The sequence below is a fragment of the Chiroxiphia lanceolata genome, chromosome 16, assembly GCF_009829145.1.
Source record: "Chiroxiphia lanceolata isolate bChiLan1 chromosome 16, bChiLan1.pri, whole genome shotgun sequence".
Classification (NCBI taxonomy): domain Eukaryota; kingdom Metazoa; phylum Chordata; class Aves; order Passeriformes; family Pipridae; genus Chiroxiphia; species Chiroxiphia lanceolata.
In genome coordinates this window covers 15977606-15997661 of record NC_045652.1, presented here as the reverse complement: position 1 = coordinate 15997661, position 20056 = coordinate 15977606, and the positions used below count along the sequence as shown (strand labels likewise).

The window sequence follows — 20056 nt, the reverse complement described above, 5'->3', positions numbered from 1 at the left end:
CAGACTGGTTTCTGAAGAGGGAAAATAACCAGTAGGATGAAGCCACACTTAGACCTTAATTCCGGTATTGAACATTCGTAGTTCTGGTGTTTAGCGTTAAAATCCCCCGAGCTCTCACAGAAAGGATGGATGCTCTGGTCCCACACACACCTGCACATCTCCCCTGCAATGACCTGGCCCCTGTTTCCCCTGCCTGTCCTGTCAGTCTGATGACAATGGAGCGTTTCCATCCTCACAACCACATTTCCTGTGCCCCGGCAGCACAGAGACCTGGAAACTCCTGTCAGCTCAAAACAAGGAGCTGTAACTCTGCAGAGGGGTTGAAATGCTGGGCACTGAGCTAACAAGTGCTTTTCATTCACTACTGGGCAATCCCAGTAAGGAACTAAATAATTTAATTTCCTAGAAGGTAACTTCTTTTATCCATCTTTTCAGAGTGAGCAGGTGATGCTCGGGCAGGTAACGTGGGTGGGACACACATACAGTGAAGTGTGATCATCCACAACGTGCCTGGGCCTTGGACAGAGCAAGGACCAACATCCAGGACTCAGCATGGACAGACAGGAGGATTCTGGGGTACCTGTGGGAACAATTTGTAACAGGCAGCTCACAGGCAGGGCCCACGTGCCACGACTCCCTCACTTTGCCATGGCAACTGGACTCAGCATCCTGCTGTGCAAAGCTTCCCAGCCACAGACTGGGGGAAGGAGAGAGGCCTGACAGCACCCAGGAACAGCCAGCTGGGCTGGAACAGGAGGGAGAGGCAGAGATCCAGGGACAGCTCCAGGGAGCCCCAGCAGCCACACCCGGCTCAGGAAGCAGCAGCAGAAGGCAGAGGCCACCTCTCCTGGCTGGAAAACCTTCCTCAGCCAGCAGCTCCCAGCAAAGCAGTACTGTTTCAGCAGCACCAGGCACCCTCCACATCCAAATATTCCCTGGAGAGTGGTGAAAGATTTACCTCTCTCAGTCAGTGGAACCCTGAGTGCTGGGCTGCCCACACCATCCTCCCCACACAGCTCCCAGGGAACCACACACTCCTTTGATCCTGCTGTAACCCTGAAGCACAAGGTGACCCACTTTCCTCACCACTGATGGCAACTGAGACAGGAGAGACTCTGGAATAGCTTTTGCAGGAATGATTTCCCTTCTCCTAGCTGGATGCTGTTCAGCTCAGCAGCTGCAAATGGAAAGTCAGACTCACCCAGTCAGAGGGTGATCAGGCCACCATTGTGTTCTCATCCCAGGGCACAGCTCTGCTCCTGTGCCACACTCTCCAGTGCTCCCCTTGGATGAACAAACAATACAGGGACTTAAAAGAGAAGTGATGAGCAGAAATTCCTCCAAGATCTAATCCAAACCCATCTTCTTTCAGTTCAAGGCTGTTTCCCCTTATCCTATCACTACACACCCCTTCTGTTTACTGCTTCTGTTCCTCTGAAATTGTGACTGTAACTTCCAAAAACTGTTTACTTTTCCTGATATCTCAGCAATATCCATCCCTTCATCTCCAGTCCAGGCCCACATCAATCTTTTCTTAAGTGCTCTCACACTACAGAAAGTCACACCCAGCACAGAAATGGTGGCCTGTCACAGAATCCCAGAATGGTTTGGGTTGGAAGGGGACCTTAAAGCTCACTCAGTCCCACCCCCTGCCATGGGCAGGGACACCTTCCATTAGCCCAGGTTGCTCCAAGCCCCATCCAACCTGGCCTTGGACACTTCCAGGGATGGGGCAGCCACAGCTGCTCTGGGCCTGCCTGCAACTACTTTAAAAAAATACTCTTGGTGAGGCATTTGGTGAGAAGAAACTTGTAATCGCTAAATCAGATATAAATAGGTAATTTCTAGTGAGTAAGACAGGAGACAAATTATAAATATTAAACATTTATTATTTTTCTTATAGGAAGGTTGCAAGATTCAATTTCAAATAACAGGACAAGGGCTTTCGTTACTCTTGGGATTTTGTTTTGCTTCTTTTAAGGGGAAAGAAGAAACTGGTGTAAAGATACTACCAGAAGCAGTGCAAATTGAGATTAATTTCTTTCTTTCTTTCATCATCCCAGTGCTGAACTGCCAAGCTAAGCCCTTCCCAGTTAAATAACATCTACTTTCCAGTTTCTTGTACACCACTGAACAAAATCAGGGCTCCCCTTCTCCTTTACCCTTCCCCTACAAGAACACCCAGCACAGTGACAGCCTTGTACAACAGTGAAGCCTGGAGAGGCCAACACGGTGACACTTCATCAAAATTAGACCTGAAGAGAATGAAAATGAACCAAATTGCACCTTCCTGATCAGCCATGCACAGTGCAGGTACCCAGTGCTGTAGCTCTCCAGCATTGCTCTTCCACCTTCCTGTCACAAACACATGTTACACATCCACAAAAAGACAAAGGAGGAAAACCAAAGAACCCAAGAACACTTTCAGCTTTAAACTATGGAAGGCAAGCTTTAGACAGGAATCACTGACACCTTGTGAAAGTCCATCATTAGACATCTGGGAATGGAAGGCAAGTCCTGCCTCATAACAACTGCTCACAAAGAATATTCCTCAAAACCACCCAAAGCCACCAGGACAGTTCCCAGCACCGTCACAGGGACACAGACTGGGGTTGGCACATGCAAAGTCCATATTTCTGGATCCTGGCCCAAGCCAAGGCAGTCACTGGGGCTCCTGGGCTCCCTTCCCTCCAGCCAGACCCTCAGAAGTCGATGTTTGCCAGACCTGTGTGAAGAGAAAGAGGGATCAGGGAGGAAAAACAAGTGTTTATTCTTATCCTACCAGTCCTTCACCACTATTAGGACAGTCAGGCACAGGAAGAAGGATGCTTTGAGAATTACTTAATTTTTTTAAACTTAAATGTAAAGGATTTGGTGGGAGGATTTTTGATTGTGATGAAGCAATTAATTTGAATAAGCTAATCTGCAGGAATTGTTCATGGCAGAAGGAACGACACAGAATGTTCATGAACCTCAGATTCTGCCCATGAAATTAAAAAGAGAAATCTGGGGAGAGTACCCTTACTGAGGGCAGTGAATTCACATGGATTTAAACCCCCTGCTTTAGATTAAGGCATATCCATGCCATGTCCAAATGCCCATTGGACATCTGATTATCTCCTTTGAGATTTGTCTTTTTTTAACTTTTGAGATACCCTGCACCACTCAACCTCAGTCCCCAAAACTGTTCTCAGTCTTTCTCTAATCACAGCAAAGAACAATGCTGAGATCCCAAAAGAGTGGTTACTATGAATATTTTGCCCTTAGCTCCCCTAGAAATATGTTGTGTATTACAGTCATCACTTTTTAGCCCTAAGAAATGAAATGGAAAACATGGATTTTTGAGCTCAGGACTATGGAGGCTGGAGGATTCAGGTGACCAACACCACAAGGCAGCAGCTCTGCTACAGCAGCAGCAACAGCGTGTTGAAGGTCTCCTTTCACCAGATGCTTGGCTGCTCAGAGATCACAACTATTCCCATTTGCTGGGCCTAGAACAGCGTGGTCTTCAATCTGGACAAGTACAGGCTGTAGCCATCTATCCCTCACCTAAACCACAGTTCTCCTGATTTTATTATTTGTTAAGCAGCAGCAACATAGAAATGCTACAGAAAGCATGAATCGAGTCCCTCCATTTCAAAGAAATCCCAGTCTAGGAGAAAGAGAGTTTTAAGACCAAAAAGAACATTTAAAAGAGTTAATTTGAGAGGGAATTTTTTTCCCTGGGAGAAAGTGGTGTGGAAAACTCCAGTGTCAGATGGCTGTAAATGGGGACAGTGCAGAAAAGCCTGGGATAAGTAATACAAATTTATTTTTGTGTTGTCAGGACACTGTGATTTCATATACCATGTGTCCATATGGCACTTCCCATGCATAGGATTTGTAAACCTTTCAATTAGCACTGATAGGATAAAGCAGGCAGTTATTTAAAGTAACCCATACGGCATCTTCTGGTGGAAAAATTCCAACTCTCCTCTACTGGACAGGCTTCCAACTTGGATGCCCATGAACCCTCCAAAGGCTGTGGAGAAGCAATCACCAGCTGGGAGGTGCTCCCAGCCCCAAGGACAGAGCAGCAGAGCCCATGCCCGGGACAGGGTGTCTCTATCCTGCACCCAGTGTAACATCCCAATCCCAGTCTTTCCACATAAAATTCCATGGGAAGGATCACTCCTGCGTGTTGGAGAACATTACCCAGGTTGCTGCTGTCCTTTGAAGCCCAGCAGATGCAGTAGTGCTGCATTAGTTGTTCGAACAGTTCCTTTTCATCCAGGAATTCAAGTGCTTCTATTCTGTAGGAACAAAGTAAAAATTGGGATTCGAGTTGGAGTCTCAGTAGAGTCTTTAATAAACTCTTCACTCCTCAGGAGTGAAAACTCTGGCCAGTAAGGCAGTTACCTTTCCAGTCAATCATACAGGAGTTTGTCCATGGTGCCCCCACCTCTCCCACCCTTGCTGTCCATGTATGAATCAAGTGACCCACGGGATGTTTTCAGCTTCTCATTCCTGGACTAATATTTCGTATTAGTCTGTACTTCACAGTTCATTTTCCAGGACTAACCTGTGTAGCTTCTCACAAATAGCAGCATTTGTCTTCCAACCCCTTTTCCTGCAGATATCTGGCCTTGCTGGCCCTGAGCAGCCACAGCAGTGCAGCCCAATGGAAGGAGATTTATCCTGACCAAGGGACGGCAGGGAACAGCTGAAGACTGTGTTTTCTCCAGAGAATCACAAGTCCATACCATGTCTTGGGAGAGTGATGAGTACAGCAGTGCAGCTCCCAACAGCTCTCCCACAGGAGCCCATGATGAAACACAAACTCAGTGGTACAAATAGAAGACCCAAGGAATTGTTTTCCCTAAAATGGTTCCCACCTTCCTAAAGGAAGGTCTTTAAATGTCTTCCCCCAAATGGGAGATTTTCTCCCGAGCTGTGCCTGCTCTACAAAGCTTAACCTGGCCCATTCCTCTCCCCCTCCAGACTACTTGAATATCAGTGTTTATTTTCCATGCTAAATATTTGGAAGAGCTGCTACTGAGGATCAAAAGAGGCTGAGGGGCAAAAGTTTCAAAATACACTCCCAGATGTAAGTGCTGCAGAAGAACACTTCTGTAAAGACTTTTATAAATAAAAAGCATTATTTGCCTCATTAATACTGAAGGACAGAGTTTACATAACCTATTTCCTGGCATTTGGAACAAGTGGAAGGAGCTGAACAGATCTAAGGTAGTCAAAAATGCTGCAAAGAAAGCACAGGCTCTGTGTCTCCACCAGTGCCATCTGGCACCACCACACACCACTGTTCCTATTTAAACCACCTCTGATTTCCACCCTCACCTGTTCAGTTCCAGGGTTGGAGAAAACCCCATATGTGAATATTTGGACCAAGGTAACTTGTTCAGCTAATTCAAACTATAGTTAATGACTCACAGCAATTCACATTTCATATTATATCCCTAAGTTACTCCTTAAAAAGTTTCATGTTTTTTAGTATTTCTTCAATGCAAAAAAATTAACAAAATCCACGCAAATTGTGTTAAAATTTGTTAAAGACTGTTAAAACAGCCTTTAGTTACCCCCTCTGTTCTCTAAGCTCTGCAGACCCAGCAGTTTCCCTCGTGAAGATGATTTCAACGTGTTGTGGTTTAACCCCAGCCAAAATGTGCACAAGCAACATCTCAGGGACTGCAAAAACTCAACACAGCACTTTTGGGGCATCTTTTGTCTGCAAATTCCTGTCATGAGATGCTTTATATTGCACCCAAATCAAACACTCCCATGGCCAGTGGATCATTAATGCTGCTCCAGGCACAGCTTCACACTCAGCCACGGCCAGCAGGTGCCTGCAGCCTCCTCTGTTAGAGCAGGGAATCCCACACTACACATGGATGTGAACAGCCTTGGAAATGGCACCTGAGGATGACTTTTGGTTCTGAAATGAATACCTTTTGACATCAGCCTGTGGCAGGAAGCTGTACACCTTCATCATGTCGATGGCCCGTGCGGTGTCCCAGCCGCTGGCCAGCAGCCGCTCCCTCTGCAAAACACAGCACAGCTTTGAGGGCCAGGAAAAAATACCAGAGGGCACTTGCTCCCCCCAAGGATTTCGTAGGGCAGCTGCTTGACCTGTTCTCTGAAGAGCTCAAAGTCTTTCCTAAGCATGTGCTGCTGATCTCTGTGCAGAGAGGGCAGGGGGCAGGCAGGGCTGGGCTCTGCTCTACTGCAGCTTTGGGACAACCACTGACAGTCAGTGGGATCAAAGAGAAGGCGCCAGGGTGACCCAACTGTGGCCTTCCAATACCTGAAGGAGCCAACAAGAAAGATGGAGAGACACTATTTACAAGGGCTTGGAGTGACAGGACAAGGGGGAATGGCTTCAAACTGACAGGGAATAGGTTTTAGATTGGATATTAGGAAGACATTCCTCCCTTGTGAGGGTGGGGAGGCCCTGGCACAGGTTGCCCAGAGAAGCTGTGGCTGCTCCTGGATCCCTGGAAGTGTCCAAGGTCAGGCTGGACGGGGCTTGGAGCAACCTGGGCCAGTGGAAGGTGTCCCTGCCCATGGCAGGGGGTGGCACTGCTCCAACAGGGCACACCCAGACAGAACGTGCAGACTAATTAATGTCGATATCCCAGCCCCCCAGAGCTCTGTGCCCCTCTCACCTGGGAGTCCAAGGACCTGCAGACCTCCACCCCAGCCAGGTTGCACTGTCTCCTCTGCAGGTTCTCGATCATGATCTGCCCGAACCGGTCCGTCATGTTCACCTCAGGTAGAGAAGGAGACAAAAGTGTTCCCCCTTCTGCACCCAACGTGACCGTGGGGAACAGCAGGGCCCTGCTTAAACTCTTGGATTGCCTATGCCATAAAATGTACAGGACAACAGCAAAGTGAGTGCACATCCTTACACTGGGCCTCATTCCCACTGCCACCACCTCCTCAGCTCCCCCCTGGTCACAGCCTCAGCGCCACGGTGACAGTGCCCTGCCCTGAGACACAGGGACTGACATGAAAACTGATCTGCTCTGAGCTCTCAGCAACTTGCTTCATCTCTCCAGCAGTGATTTACAGCTTGGAAGATCCTGTTACTAATTCCTGGAGCCACCTAGTTCCCCCGAGGCAGCGTTTAACTTCCACTGGGAGAAGCAGAGTTCGTGCTGATGTGATTTTTGCTCCACTTTGCCAAAGAACAGAGAGGTAATTATGTAATGTTATACACTCAGAGCCAGCACTCAGCATCATTTCTTTTTCCTCTGTCTTAGCTAAACCAATATTCTATGGTTTTCTCCACATATGGATTAAGTCTCAATTATTTTGCTTCAACATAGCCCAGAAATTGTCTTTCAGAATAGCTGTATATTCTTTCTAACAAGCTAAGCAAGCTACAAGTTAAAACACATTACTACAGAAATTCAGAAGAAACTGCTGTCTCTACAAAAGGACACAGCCCACTCCTATTTCACAACAACTCCCACCTTGGAAAGCAATTGTTATGACAACAATGCAGGTCTGAAAATGCCATTTTGGTTTTACCTGCTCATAATTGATAAACATGGCCACGGGAAAGGTGCCTGCTGCCCACTTGAGCAGGTTTGCAGACTGCTGGGGGGTCATGTAAACCAGCACACACTCTGCCACCAGCAGTGTTGGCAAACTGCAAAACAAAACCAAACCACAGAACTATTCACAGCAGAAGAACAAGACAAATCTGTAAAGAATTGTTAGTGAGCAGTCATTTCATGTCTTGAAAGAGCTACATTTTTTATGAACTAGACACTGAAGTTTGAATGAAATCTCTTCATCAAGTTGACTAGAACTAGGCTTTCTGGCAGCTCATGAATTAATTAACCACAGGAGACTTCTGTGGTTACAAACCAGAGATTTTGGGAAACAATCTCCTCTAAGCCAGCCCTGAACACAGAATAATGTGCATTCTCTAAGTCTTCTCTTACAGCAGGAACTGAGGAGTCTATTAAAATTCCCTTTGCAGAAGAACTGTACTCTGTATACACAATCCACACTCTTCTAGAGATCAGTAAAATCAGGAATAAATTAAAAAATGAAAAAAAAAAGTTTTTACGAAAGTTCTAAGAATTTTAATTAGTCAAATTTGTTCAGTATCTGTAAAATACTCTTCACATATTATTATCTAACGAAATGCAATCCATGGTTTGCACGTTGCCTCTTCCCCCTCCATCCACAAACCAACAAAAATAGACATCTACACGAGTGATTTTCTTCAGAATTATTGAGTTTGCTTTTAATTGCTAGAATGAAAGGGAAAAAAAAGTCACTAGAAGCAGGAGAAATTCCACAAGGAGCAGCAATGTAGGCAAGCAAGGCAACATTTCAGAAGATGGAAGTGTAAAGAATTAAATGGCAATTTGATGCATTCTGCTTCCCCATATGCTCTCTCCCACCCAGCCAGATCGCTGCTATTTATACAGCTCAGATTTGAAAGGTCTGTCCATCATCCACTCAGAAACTCAACTCCTGCCCCCTCCAAAGCCTCGTGTTGAACAATAAAACCCCACAGAGGAGCTTCCGGACTCAGGTCCACGGCAATCCCTCCACCAAAAGGTTTAGGGAACAACAGGGGTTCAAGTGGAGGCCACAGAAAATTACAAAGATAAAACTCTAAAGTCACAGAATGGCTTGTGATGGGTGGGAAGGGACCTTAAAGCCCATCCAGTTCCACCCCCTGCCATGGGCAGGGACACCTTCCACTAGCCCAGGTTGCTCCAAGCCCCGTCCAAGCAGGGCTTCCACAAGCCCTCATTAAAAAAGAAAAATCAATTAAAAAATATATAATCTTACTGCTTATCCAAGTTGTGTTTCTTTAGCTTTTCCTCCAGATCTGAGGAGAAACGGAGATCTGCTCCTACAATGGAATATCGACTGGAGTCAAGGCTGTGGGAATCTGCAAGGGGAATATTTGGAGAGACTAAGGTTACAAATAGGAGGGATGCTGAAATTATGAATTAAAAAAAAAAACAGCACAAGAATACGTGAATTGGAAGCCAAAGTTTGGTCTGTTATATCTAACTATGAACAGCAAACTCTTCTTTTTAAAACATTAATTTCCCTTATACTTGTGGTTTACAGTGATATATCACCACCAGACCCTGCAGCGAGCCCACTCTTTCCCTCTGAAGCCACTGTGATGCAGAGAGGTTATCCCAGCCGTTACCATGGCTCCCAGGAATGCAGAGAGAAGAAAAATGTGAAGATTAAAGACAGGATTTTCATTGCATTTGTAGAGTCTTTTTAGATGACCCAATGTATGTACACAGAACTACATAAAAGTACATCAATTTTTGAAAACTGGAGTTAAGAGTAACGTATTTCAAACATTAACAACAGATACAGCCATATAAAATATTTATTTTTATAGTTATAGAATGTATATGGGGATCAGGCACAGATTTGGGGCCAAAAAATGTTACCATTTATACTTTTGGTATGATTTAGTGATGGTATTCAAGCAAAGAGTCAAATTAGAGAAGGTATTCTGAGAAACAAATATTGCCCAGGGATACAACAGGCCTCACGAAGCAGGAACAAATCCCAGAGGCAAAGGACACTCTGCCATCCCAGCACAGCTGAGGAACCAGCAGAAACGGAGCCTCTTGCTGTCCATAACTCTGACACCCCTTTGCAATCAACCCACCCAGGGGACCCAGTGCCACAGACAGCACTTCACAAGGGCACCAGTAAACCCACTCGAGCCCTGCAGAACACACTGGGGGGCTCTGGCACCTCCAGCTTTCCTGGGGTGAAGGCCCTGAGACAGAGGAAGGCAGAATGTCCCCCCTGTACCGTGTGAGTACGTGTGAGATGGGCAAACAGTAAAAGAAGGAAAGCAGTGAAAAAAATCCCCAGAGTCAGAGTTTAAAGTGGCTTTGGAATGGCCAGTGTCCAACTGCAGGAGCAGCTCCCACAGCTCCACGTGGGACCTGCTGCAGACACAGCTCCTGAATGTCCCATGGGAGCAGATTCACAGAATCCCAGGATCACTGAGGCTGGAAGAGCCCTCCCAGCCCATGGATCCCCCCTGTGCCCCAGCCCCACCTTGTGCCCCAGCCCAGAGCACTGAGTGCCACAGCCAGGCCTTCCTGGGACACCTCCAGGGATGGGGACTCCAAACCTCCCTGGGCAGCCCCTTCCAAGGCCTGACCACCCTTTCCAGGGAGAAATTCCTCCTGATGTCCAACCTGAACCACCCCTGGTGCAGCTGGAGTGAGGCTGGCTGAAGAGGGAAAGGGAAGCCAAGTGGCTGAAGAGACAGGATGAAAGGGGATTCCAATTCCAGAAAGGGAAAAAAAAGTTTGGGGACCAGTGGGGTTTTTTCCAATTATTATATCATTTATTAGATCAAGCAGTGACCAAACATTCCAGAGAGTGCACCTCTGTTTAGCTTTCAAGTGACCAACTGTCTGAAAGTGGGGCTAGCAGGTGACAATAGCTGCCTTTCCTAGAACATTTCTGAGCAGCTCCAGGAACCAGAACAGTTCATAAAGAGAGTTACAGGGCAAAAAAAAAAGGGAAAAAAAGAAGTTGTGTGGCAAATGATTCAACATTTTGAGTCAAGGCTTTTTCCATGTGCATGTTCTGTAATAGCTTTACTACTTCCCACACCCTTCTATTTCAGTGATTACATCAAGGCCATGATAATGGCATCAAAAAAAGCCACCCAAAAACCCCACCACACACAGGGAAGTATTTAAATAGGGATTGGTTTCTGTCCATAGATAGGGCACAGCGAGCGTCAGCCACTACAATTAGCAGGGAATTATTGCCAGCTCCTTGTCCAGCTTTAGAGACTTGGATACAGAAATACATTAATGAAGAACAGAAATAAAAGCCAGAAATAAACTACAAAACTTTTTAAGTGATCCAATAAAAAAGGAGCACAAACACTCCGAGGTGGAAGTAAATGTCCCTTGCTCACACCACATTGACTCAAGCATTTTTACTCCAGAATCATAGAATGCCTGGCTTAATCCACTGAAAATCCCATATTCCAAGCACTAGTTCCTACCCAGGCACCAAGACTTCCAGCTGGTTTCCAGTAGGGTTGTTGGGTTGGGATATTCTCCTCCAGAGCACATTCTCTAGGCATTCTCTAGGGTATTCTCCTACCTTGTGGCTCTGTGTGTGATGCTCACACCCAGTCAGTCATGTACAAAGACTCTCTCTTGCACTTGAAATGAAGGTCTGAGAAATACCAGACTCAGATTTAATTTGAGGGATTCAAGGGAGGGGAGAGAGGAGGAGAGAAGGAAGAGCCCCACCATTCCAGCCCACCCCATCCACCCCACACAGGCTCTCCCAGCCCAGAAGCAGCACTCAGCTATCCATGGATATCAACAGAAAATGCTTTGCTCTGATCACACCACTTCAACGTTTATTTTTCATGACTTCTGGCACAGAAATAACAACACAAATGGCTCAAATTTCATAGACTCATAGAACAAGACATCCCTGCAGTAATGGAACAGTAGCAGGAGCTGCTTATAGTTGCCTTTTGACCTCACTGCAATACATGTTTTCTTCACATAAATGTTAGGAACGAGTAACTGCTGTGTTTGAGGATGGCCCCAGGCCCTCCCCTGGCTCCTGGAGCAGCGTTCCAGCCTCACAGGCTCAGAGAGCTCAGTGCTTCCTCTGCCACAAGAATTCAGTTTGCTTTTCCTACTCCCTTCTCACATTAGTGCAACAATTTCCTGGAGGTTTTCCAAGAGACAGAATGCAGGATACTATTGACTCAAACTGATTTCATTAGGATTTTCATCCTAAGGTATCTTTGGCAGCTTTACAACCCACCAGCCCATACAGCCTATTCCACAGGCGGGATATGGCTCTGCTTTCACTCAGCTCCTCGTTCACTACACCAGAGCAGGGCACGTGCCAAAACACAAATCTGGTTTGCCTTGGAAGCTCAGGATCATCCCCAACACAAGGCCTGCAAATCACCAGGACAGCAACACCCCTGACACCTGCATCAGGTCACAGGACAGTCTGGAAAGGGAGGGAAAAGGAAGCTGAACCAACCAGGTCCCAAAGCTGGAGTAGGCAGGGCAGAAGGTGTGAGAGGCACAGGAGGGCAACAGTTCCCTGAGTGTAACTGGCACTTGCAAAGGGAACAGAGGTGGGGCACTGACTTCCCAACACGAGCAACTGCATCACCCAGACAGTGGAAACAATTTACTGTGTGCTTGCCACAGCAATGTCAAACTGCTGCACAAATCACTGCTTTCCCTGGAGATCCAACATTCCCCAGGAAAGCACAGAGCTGTGCAGTGACAAGTGTCATCCTGCTGCATCCAAGGGCAGAGGCCACCAACATCTATATCTGAACTGCACACCATGCAGTCTCTGCCTTGTCCAAAGGGCAAGCACAGCAGATGCTGCCCTGAAGCCAATAAAGTTGTCTATTAGCTCCAGCTTCATGGAATGAGAACATTCAGGGTGAGCAGAAGAGCAGTGAGAGAACAAGAATCATGTCAATCCATATTACAACAACTCAAAAATTAAATTCCAAACAATCCAAACAAATTATTCCCGGTACACCAGAGACAGCAGAGTGGAACTTATGTGAGGGAGCAGGCACAGGATGGGAGAACCTCCTCCCCAAGATTCTAAAATCCTGGTCCATACCCCCACAAAAATGGGTAACATTTCCCTACCTGGCAATGCTGCTTCACTGCAGCCCACTACACTCCCTATGTCAGGTGGTACTCCCTGAATATTCCACAGTCTAAAAGCTGTACCAGGTCAGACCAGAGGTCCCCCTGGTGTGATATCCTGCCTCTCACAGAGCCAGCAGCAGCTACAAAGGGAAAAGTCAAAAAAAAGGGTAAACGCGTACTAACCAGCTGTTTTCTAGGTTTTTCCCAAGAATGCTTAAACTTGATTTGGATTTCTGGACCATTACTGAGCTCGTGCTTTCATACATCTATTTATTCTAATACCCAGATCCTGCAGGAAGGCAGCAATAATCATTTACATGTGAGGCACAAACTATTTTTTCCCCCCATGTGCATCACTTTCTATTAATCCACATTGAATTAATCATCAAGTCACTAATTTCACAAGATTCTTCTACAGTTCTTTGCCACTCTGAAGAGTTTGGATTTGCCAACAAGCTGCCATTTACTAATCACTGTATTTTCACAATTATTCCTTAGTGTTGAACAACAACATATCCTTAAGCACAGATCTCCATCTCCTCCATAATGAAAATTAACAACATATGCTCACCCTCCATCCCAGCTCCTCATCCATATGAGAACCATTCCTTCTCCACAACCACTGTGCCATTTCTTTGGCACACTTTGGTAAGGGACACTGTCAAAACACATTTTTGAAATCCAGGCACTATACTGATGTCCTTTTCCAACAGAACTGCTGACTCAGAGAACTCCAACAGGTTTGTGAGACATAACTCACCCTTCCAAAAGCCATGGTGAGTCTTTGTCAACACATTCTACAATTTCTCTTCTGCACTAAGTCTGTCTGTTAGAATTCCTATTAATTTGTCCAGTAGAGTCATCAGTCCTACTAGCTTGGGGTTCCCTGATTTCTCCATTTGAGTCAGAGCCACCACCTTCCAGTTGGAAGTAAGTTTTAAAATGAGAGGGTACAGACCAGTCAGTAGCTGAGCAAATACACTGTCAAGTTCCCTTAGACCTGTAAGAAATCTCTGCTCATCTGTTTGATTTACCAAGTTATTCCACCACCTCTTCTGGTGGCACTTCCACACGAAGCAGTTCCATTAATATATCCTTAAATGAGAGTTCCCACATGGATCTCACTCCAGCCAACCTGTGGTTGAGTGTCAGTTCAAACTGGGATTCCACAACATGCTTCCAGCATCTCCAGGTTATCCAGACATGATGCTACACCCCAGAGATGTCGGTGTAGCAGATCCTACACCAGCCTGGGTACAGTGAAATTGCTACTCTGAGGTTTTAAAACCCAGCACTGAGAAAGAACCAGAGAACCAGCTTTAGACAAACCAGTCACTCCACTCCACTCCCCCAGTGCCACAGTAATTGCTGATCACTGCTCCGAGTTGCTATTAATAGCTTTTGATCACAATACAGCCCTGCAAGCTGATAACTGCAGTTGTTGTGCTGTACCAGACACATTTACAGCTGTTCAGGAACACAAACAGACACAGCCCTTCCAAAGGCCCAGGATGCCTTTGGAACAGTGCTTATGCAGCAGATCCCACCGTGGGCAGGGGATGGCACAGGCAGGGGCCCGGCCAGAACCCAGGGCTCCTCAGGAGCCCTCCTCCTCAGGTGGGGCACTGGACTTTCATCTTCTGAGGCCTGAAGGTACAACAGAAACTCCTGACACCTGAAGGTAAGTTAAGACACTCTAATGTGCAGCGAGAAAATCTGCATAACTCTGCCCCAAGAAGGCAGAGTGTGGCAGTGTGGCAGCACTGGGATCCCAGGGGCAGCCCGGGGGTAAAACCTGCATTTTCCCACTGGAACACGAGCACACCTCCTCACTCTGCTCTTCCTCACCCTTTGAGCCCTGGGGGTCAGGAAGGCCAGTGGGATCCTGGAGGACATTGGGAAGAGCCTTCCCAGCAGATCAGCCCTGGGGAGGCACATCTGCAGTGCTGTGTCCAGTTCTGGGCTCCTCAGGACAGGAGGGACATGGAGCTCCTGGAGCAGGTCCAGAGGAGGTTGTGGAGATGCTGAAGGGATGGAGCATCTCCCTTATGAGGAAAGGCCAAGGGAGCTGGGGCTGTTCAGCCTCAAGAAGAGACACTGAGAGGGGACCTCCCCAATGTCTGTCAGTGCCTGCAGAGGGGGGGCAGAGGATGGACCAGGCTCTGCTCGGGGGTGCCCAGAAATGGGACAAAAGGAACGGGCAGGAATTGATGCCCAGGCAGTTCCACCCGGACAGGAGGAAGAACTTTGCTGTGCAGTGACAAGTGCTGAACAGGCTGCCCAGAGCGGGTGTGGAGTCTCCTCACGGGATATTCCAGACCCCTCTGGACACACTGTGTGCCACGTGCTCTGGGCTGGCCCTGCTGGAGCAGGGAGGTGGCACCAGTGACCCGCTGTGCTCCCTTCCAGCCTGACCCGGTCTGGGATTCAGTGAGGGCCCTTTTAAGCCCTCCAGACCCTGAGCTAGAGTTGTGCTTAATAAAAGCACCAGTCCAGGTGATCACTCAGGAAGCAGCAAACACGATGAGTTCTGCTTTAGGGTCACACCTGCTCACACAAAATAGTTGCTATCCTAGATGGAAGTAATTAGTGTTCCTCGGGATGGGGAGTCTACAACATCCTGTTCCAGAGTAAGGTTATAAGCCAAGGCAGTACAACCACATGACACCACCTGAATTTATTACCCTTTTAATACTAAAATATAACAAACAGCACTGGCTCCTGAGCTTGGACTTTGCAGCTGTGTTTCTACTGTGAAGACTCTGCTAAATGTAAAGACTTGTTCTCCTAATGAGACAGAAAGAAGATAAACACTCAATAGATATTTTAATCCTGTATCCATGCCTCTCAGTAGCACTTCTTCTTTTCCTGTGACAGAAAACTTAAGCTACATATGAGAGAAAAAGAAAAAAACCCAAAAACTTTCTGGCAGAATAAAACCACTTAAAGAGAAGACATTTCTAACATGACACAGAACGAATGGGCAGAAGTCTGTAAGAGAAGAAAAAAGCTTCTTTTCCCTCACAATTCTCTGTCCAAACAGCATTTCAAACATTAAAAGCCTGCCCACATAGCAGAACAAAATGATCAGAAAAGTTTTAAAAGTGCTGCAGTACATCACTGACTGAGTTTGAAGATGACTCACCTATTAGAAGAGAGTCCCCTGAATGGGATTCCATAATTGGTTTTGACAGGGGAGGTTTTGATCTGTGGGAAGAAGGAAGAAGCATCTCAGAGCAGCTAAGCCTGTTTAACAGTGTGCTTACATCTTTTTTTTTAACATATATATATATATCTATGTGTGTGTGTGTCTGTGATAAAAGCAGCCAAGAGAATATCTCTGCCCTCTACTGGAAATGAAAACCTTTGCAAGTTTGTGAAAGTTGCAGTTGCCTTTTATACCCGATTACTCCTAATTTCTGAGGTAATCTTTCAATAAAAATCCAGATACTCTGTATGTATCCTCAATAAGCCTTAATGGATTCATCCAAACAGAACATTCCCATATAGCACCAGCTATCCTACCTCTCTACCTGAACAGGCAAGTCTGGGAATTTACTGCTGTCTTCAACAGTAAGAAAAGACTTAATCACTTCTAATCATCACGAGACTTTCCCGGCCCCAGAATGAGGTCTGCTTGGCTCCCCACAGCTTCCACATTCCACCTTCTCCAGTTTGGAACAGTGGCTGCACAGTCACATGTAGGAACTTGCCTGCATAATGAACCTTTACTCTACACAGAATCCCAGAATGGTTTGGGTTGGAAAGACCTTAAAGCTCATCCAGTGCCACCCCCTGCCATGGGCAGGGACACCTTCCACTAGCCCAGGTTGCTCCAAGCCCCGTCCAACCTGGCCTTGGACACTCCCAGGGATGGGGCAGCCACAGCTTCTCTGGGCAACCTGTCAGTGCCTCACACCCTCACCACCCTCATAGCCCAGAGCATGAAATGTTTCTCAGCAGAGAGATGAAATAATGACACTGACTCACATCCAGGCTCACACAGACAAACACAGGCCTCAGACTTACTTGATATTATGTATTTTTCTTGCAACGATCATTGGAAAATCCACTTCAAAATATTTTCTAGGGAGAAGATTTTCATCCTGGGAATTGGAGGGAGACACTAGAATTAGGGAGACTCAGGTTTCACATACACACAAGAAGATATAACCTCAAGTCCTGAACAGTTCTGGCATTTCTAACAATGGTATAACAATGTCCTACAGCTTAAAACAACCTAAAACCCAACAAAAAGCAGTTCACAGACATCAGAATGTTCTCTAGGCATTAAGGAAATTATTTAACATTTTATGTAATCACAGAATCCCAGAATAGTTGGGGTTGGAAGGGACCTCTGGAGATTATCTAGTCCAACCTCCCTGGGGACTGGATGATATTCAAGGTCCCTTCCCACCTAAACCAGTCCGGGATTCTGTGATTTACATATATAAACTCACATTTATACAGTTCATTCAGAAACATGTACACAGAGCTGTACAATCCTGTGCTTTGGTACATTGTTCCTGTTTTCTTATAGGATAAAACAATGAAATCTAAAGGTTGAAAGAGGACAGCAAACCACGGTATTCCTGCTGCTCCTGGAAGCCCACTAGAGGTCAGTTCAGTGTCACACACTTCTGGGGAAGAGCCAGGGCAAACCACAGCCCCTTCCGAGCTCTGAGGTTTAAAGGCACCTGAACTGATTCTAAACAAGCAGAGAACTGAGGCAGAGCAGCCAGACATTGGGATCCTGGGGGGCATGGGAAGAGTGGCCAGTGGGTGAGGGAGTGATCCTGCCCCTCTGCTCAGCCCCAGAGAGGCACATCTGGAGTGCTGTGCCCACATCTGGGCTCCAAGAAAGACAAGGAGCTCCTGGAGAGGGCCCATCCACAAAGGTGTGAGGGGTCTGGAGCATTTCTCTGCTGAGGAGAGACTGCAGGAGCTGGGCCTGGTTAGTCTGGAGAAGGGAAGGCTGAGAGGGGATCCCATCAATCCAGACAAATATCTCCAGGGGTGTCACAGGATGGTGCCAGACTCTGCTCAGTGGTGCCAGTGACAGCACGAGGAGCAATGGCCATAAACTAAAACACGAGTTCCACCTCAGCACGAGGAAGAGCTTCTTTCCCTGGAGGGTGGCAGAGCCTGGAACAGCTGCCCAGGGGGGTCATGGAGTCTCTCCCTCTGCAGACATTCCAACCCAGCTGGACAGTCCCTGTGTCACCTGTTCCAGGTGACCCTGCCTGGGCAGGGGTTGGACTGGGTGGTCTCCAGAGGTCCCTTCCAACCCCAACTGTTCTGTGACTCTGTGACAGCCTGTGCAGTGCTGCCTCCCTGCCCACCTCCCCCTGGGTGACAGAACTCAGCACTGACAAGCACAGAAGGGCAGCTCAAACCTCCCCATGGACCTCAGTCCTCAGCCAGGCCTGTCACCTCAGCTCTCCTCACCTTCAGTCTCCAGAACAGGGTGTCCATGCCAGCCCCAAGGTTAACAATTTGACAGTTGCATTCTGTCTTCTTTAGAAAAGCTTTAATCAGATAACTGACTCCATGAACACGAGCATAATAACCTGTTAACACACACAAAAGCTTCGGTTTAATTATTATTTTTATGTAATACTTGATGTTTAACACTCATGAAGAATTTCAGGTAGCCTGTTTGAACAGTGGTGTTTCTTAGGAAGAATAATGCCCTCTTTTTGAGATACCTAAGGGCTTTTGTTTTTCTTTTTTAATTTCTAACAAAATCTGATGCACTGATAAAACAGAATTCATTGGGTAAATAGACATTCTAGTCAAGTTTCACCTCAAAAAGAGCAAAATAATTCTGGTTGGTGTCCACACTTGCAGAGACCAGAGCTGACATACCCAGCTGTCCTGGGAAAGAAACATTTCTGACTGCTTTGAGGAGATTTCTGCACACTGAGACACACAGTCACATCCCACTTAAAACAGAGAAAGCAAAGGATGAGAGCACTGATTTACTAAATAATATTTAAAAGATCAGCTGCAATATGGAATCATTTCTGTGAAGAAAACTTGTCTCACTCTTTCCTGTATTCCCTACCCCCCTAACACCCAGCGTACATGGGTTTTGTCAGCCTCAAGACCAGTTCAGTGTCTCCATCCCCATTCCAACTTGCCTCTATTGATCTCAGGTGCTTTCCTTTCCTTGGCTTGTCTCACAAAATACTGGATGTAAGGGTCCTTCCAGTAGCCAACACTGACAGCAAACCTGTCCAGGAGTGGGGAAAAGAAGGAAAGGATTAGGAAATAAGGCCACCAAGGGTACACCTTGGTGTACCCTAAAAGCCTGTGTACCCCAAAAGATACAGAGACTGGTAAGGTCCCTCTGCCCTGGGTGTGCACATGCAGACATAGACTAAAAATCTGTTCCATACGTGGAACCATTTCAATTAAGAGATTATATAAAGATTAGTTAGAAAATCTGGCTGTTGCCATACTAAAGAAGCAACTTTTTAATGGGCTCTGTGCTGTTGGGTAAAATTCTGTGGGCGAAGACCCGAATCTCAGGTGTTTCCTCCTGGAGGACCCAGCAGGGGAATTGTCTCCAGGTCCTCAGACAGGCACAAATCAGGCTTTACTTCCACCCTTTGTTATGCCACGAGCTGTTTGCACTTATTCCAGAGCTTAAACACAGCACTTTAACACAGACAAGTATTATTCTGTTCTAACAGAACCCACTGGTTTTCCAACCGATTCAAAAAGGGAAACTCTCAAGCCAAATTCAACCACCCAGCAACCTCCTGCTGCAAAAACCAAGAGCGACAACACAAGTTAAATTCACGCCCAGGCACAAGAGGGCAACCAACTCATCCCCTCGCCGCGCCCGTCCTACAGGGGGTAAAGAAAGAAACCTGAAATATATAGAGACAGTTTTTCCCAGAGATATCCAACACTACTGGAGTTTCTGACCCTGCTGTGAGGTGCTGGCTACCCCCGTACGCTGCTTTATCACCCTGAGCCGACCCCGCACAGGGCTCAGACACGACCAGGGGTCCGCGGCACCACTCGGGGCACACCCCGCCCTCACACGGGGAGTTCACCTCCGCACCCCGTGGCACCAGCTCTGCTCTCCCGGGGCACCGGCACCGCACGGGGCTGTTCCCGCTCCCCTCCAGCGCCGCTTCCCGGGAGCCGCCCGTGCTTCGCTCCCCGACCCAGCAGCGCCCCGGTGCGGCGCGGGGACAGAGCGGAGGTGCCCGTCCCGCCCGCCCCCCCGGCCGGTACCGTTTGCAGACAGACGCGTCCTCGCAGGTGCCGCGAACCGCCTCGTCCGCCTCGTCGGGGCCGCCGGCGGCCGCCATGGAGCGCGCGGGGCCCAGCCGCTGCCACCGCCCCTGCGG

The 20056-nt window shown here is 47.2% G+C and overlaps 1 protein-coding gene across 2 annotated transcripts; it reads right to left on the bottom strand.

Moving 5' to 3' along the window:
* Positions 1-1868: 1868 nt before the first annotated feature.
* On the bottom strand, positions 1869-20053 carry LCMT1 (leucine carboxyl methyltransferase 1). 2 transcript variants are annotated; one of them, XM_032704394.1, is made up of 11 exons: positions 19941-20053; positions 18833-18924; positions 18138-18259; positions 16719-16795; positions 15835-15896; positions 8815-8917; positions 7531-7651; positions 6663-6764; positions 5946-6037; positions 4195-4292; positions 1869-2725 (listed from the first exon to the last, which is right to left on the bottom strand). In XM_032704394.1, exons 1-11 carry the CDS (start codon positions 20015-20017, stop codon positions 2703-2705), a joined length of 969 nt encoding a protein of 322 aa, XP_032560285.1. In that variant the 5' UTR covers positions 20018-20053; the 3' UTR covers positions 1869-2702. The 2 variants fall into 2 exon arrangements, 1 of the variants encoding a protein (XP_032560285.1); XR_004359956.1 differs by lacking the exon at positions 1869-2725 and adding an exon at positions 6127-6301 and having other exon boundaries at positions 4269-4292; positions 19941-20046.
* Positions 20054-20056: the final 3 nt, after the last annotated feature.

What these genes read in the sequence shown, in the direction of transcription:
- LCMT1 (XM_032704394.1), bottom strand. Translation starts at nt 20,017, where the DNA reads ATGGCGGCCGCCGGCGGCCCCGACGAGGCGGACGAGGCGGTTCGCGGC. An exon ending in AGAAAAATACATAATATCAA is followed by an intron (nt 15,897 to 16,718) that starts GTAAGTCTGAGG and finishes TTCTTCCCACAG; the next exon opens with ATCAAAACCTCCCCTGTCAA. An exon ending in AAACACAACTTGGATAAGCA is followed by an intron (nt 7,652 to 8,814) that starts GTAAGATTATAT and finishes TTTGTTTTGCAG; the next exon opens with TTTGCCAACACTGCTGGTGG.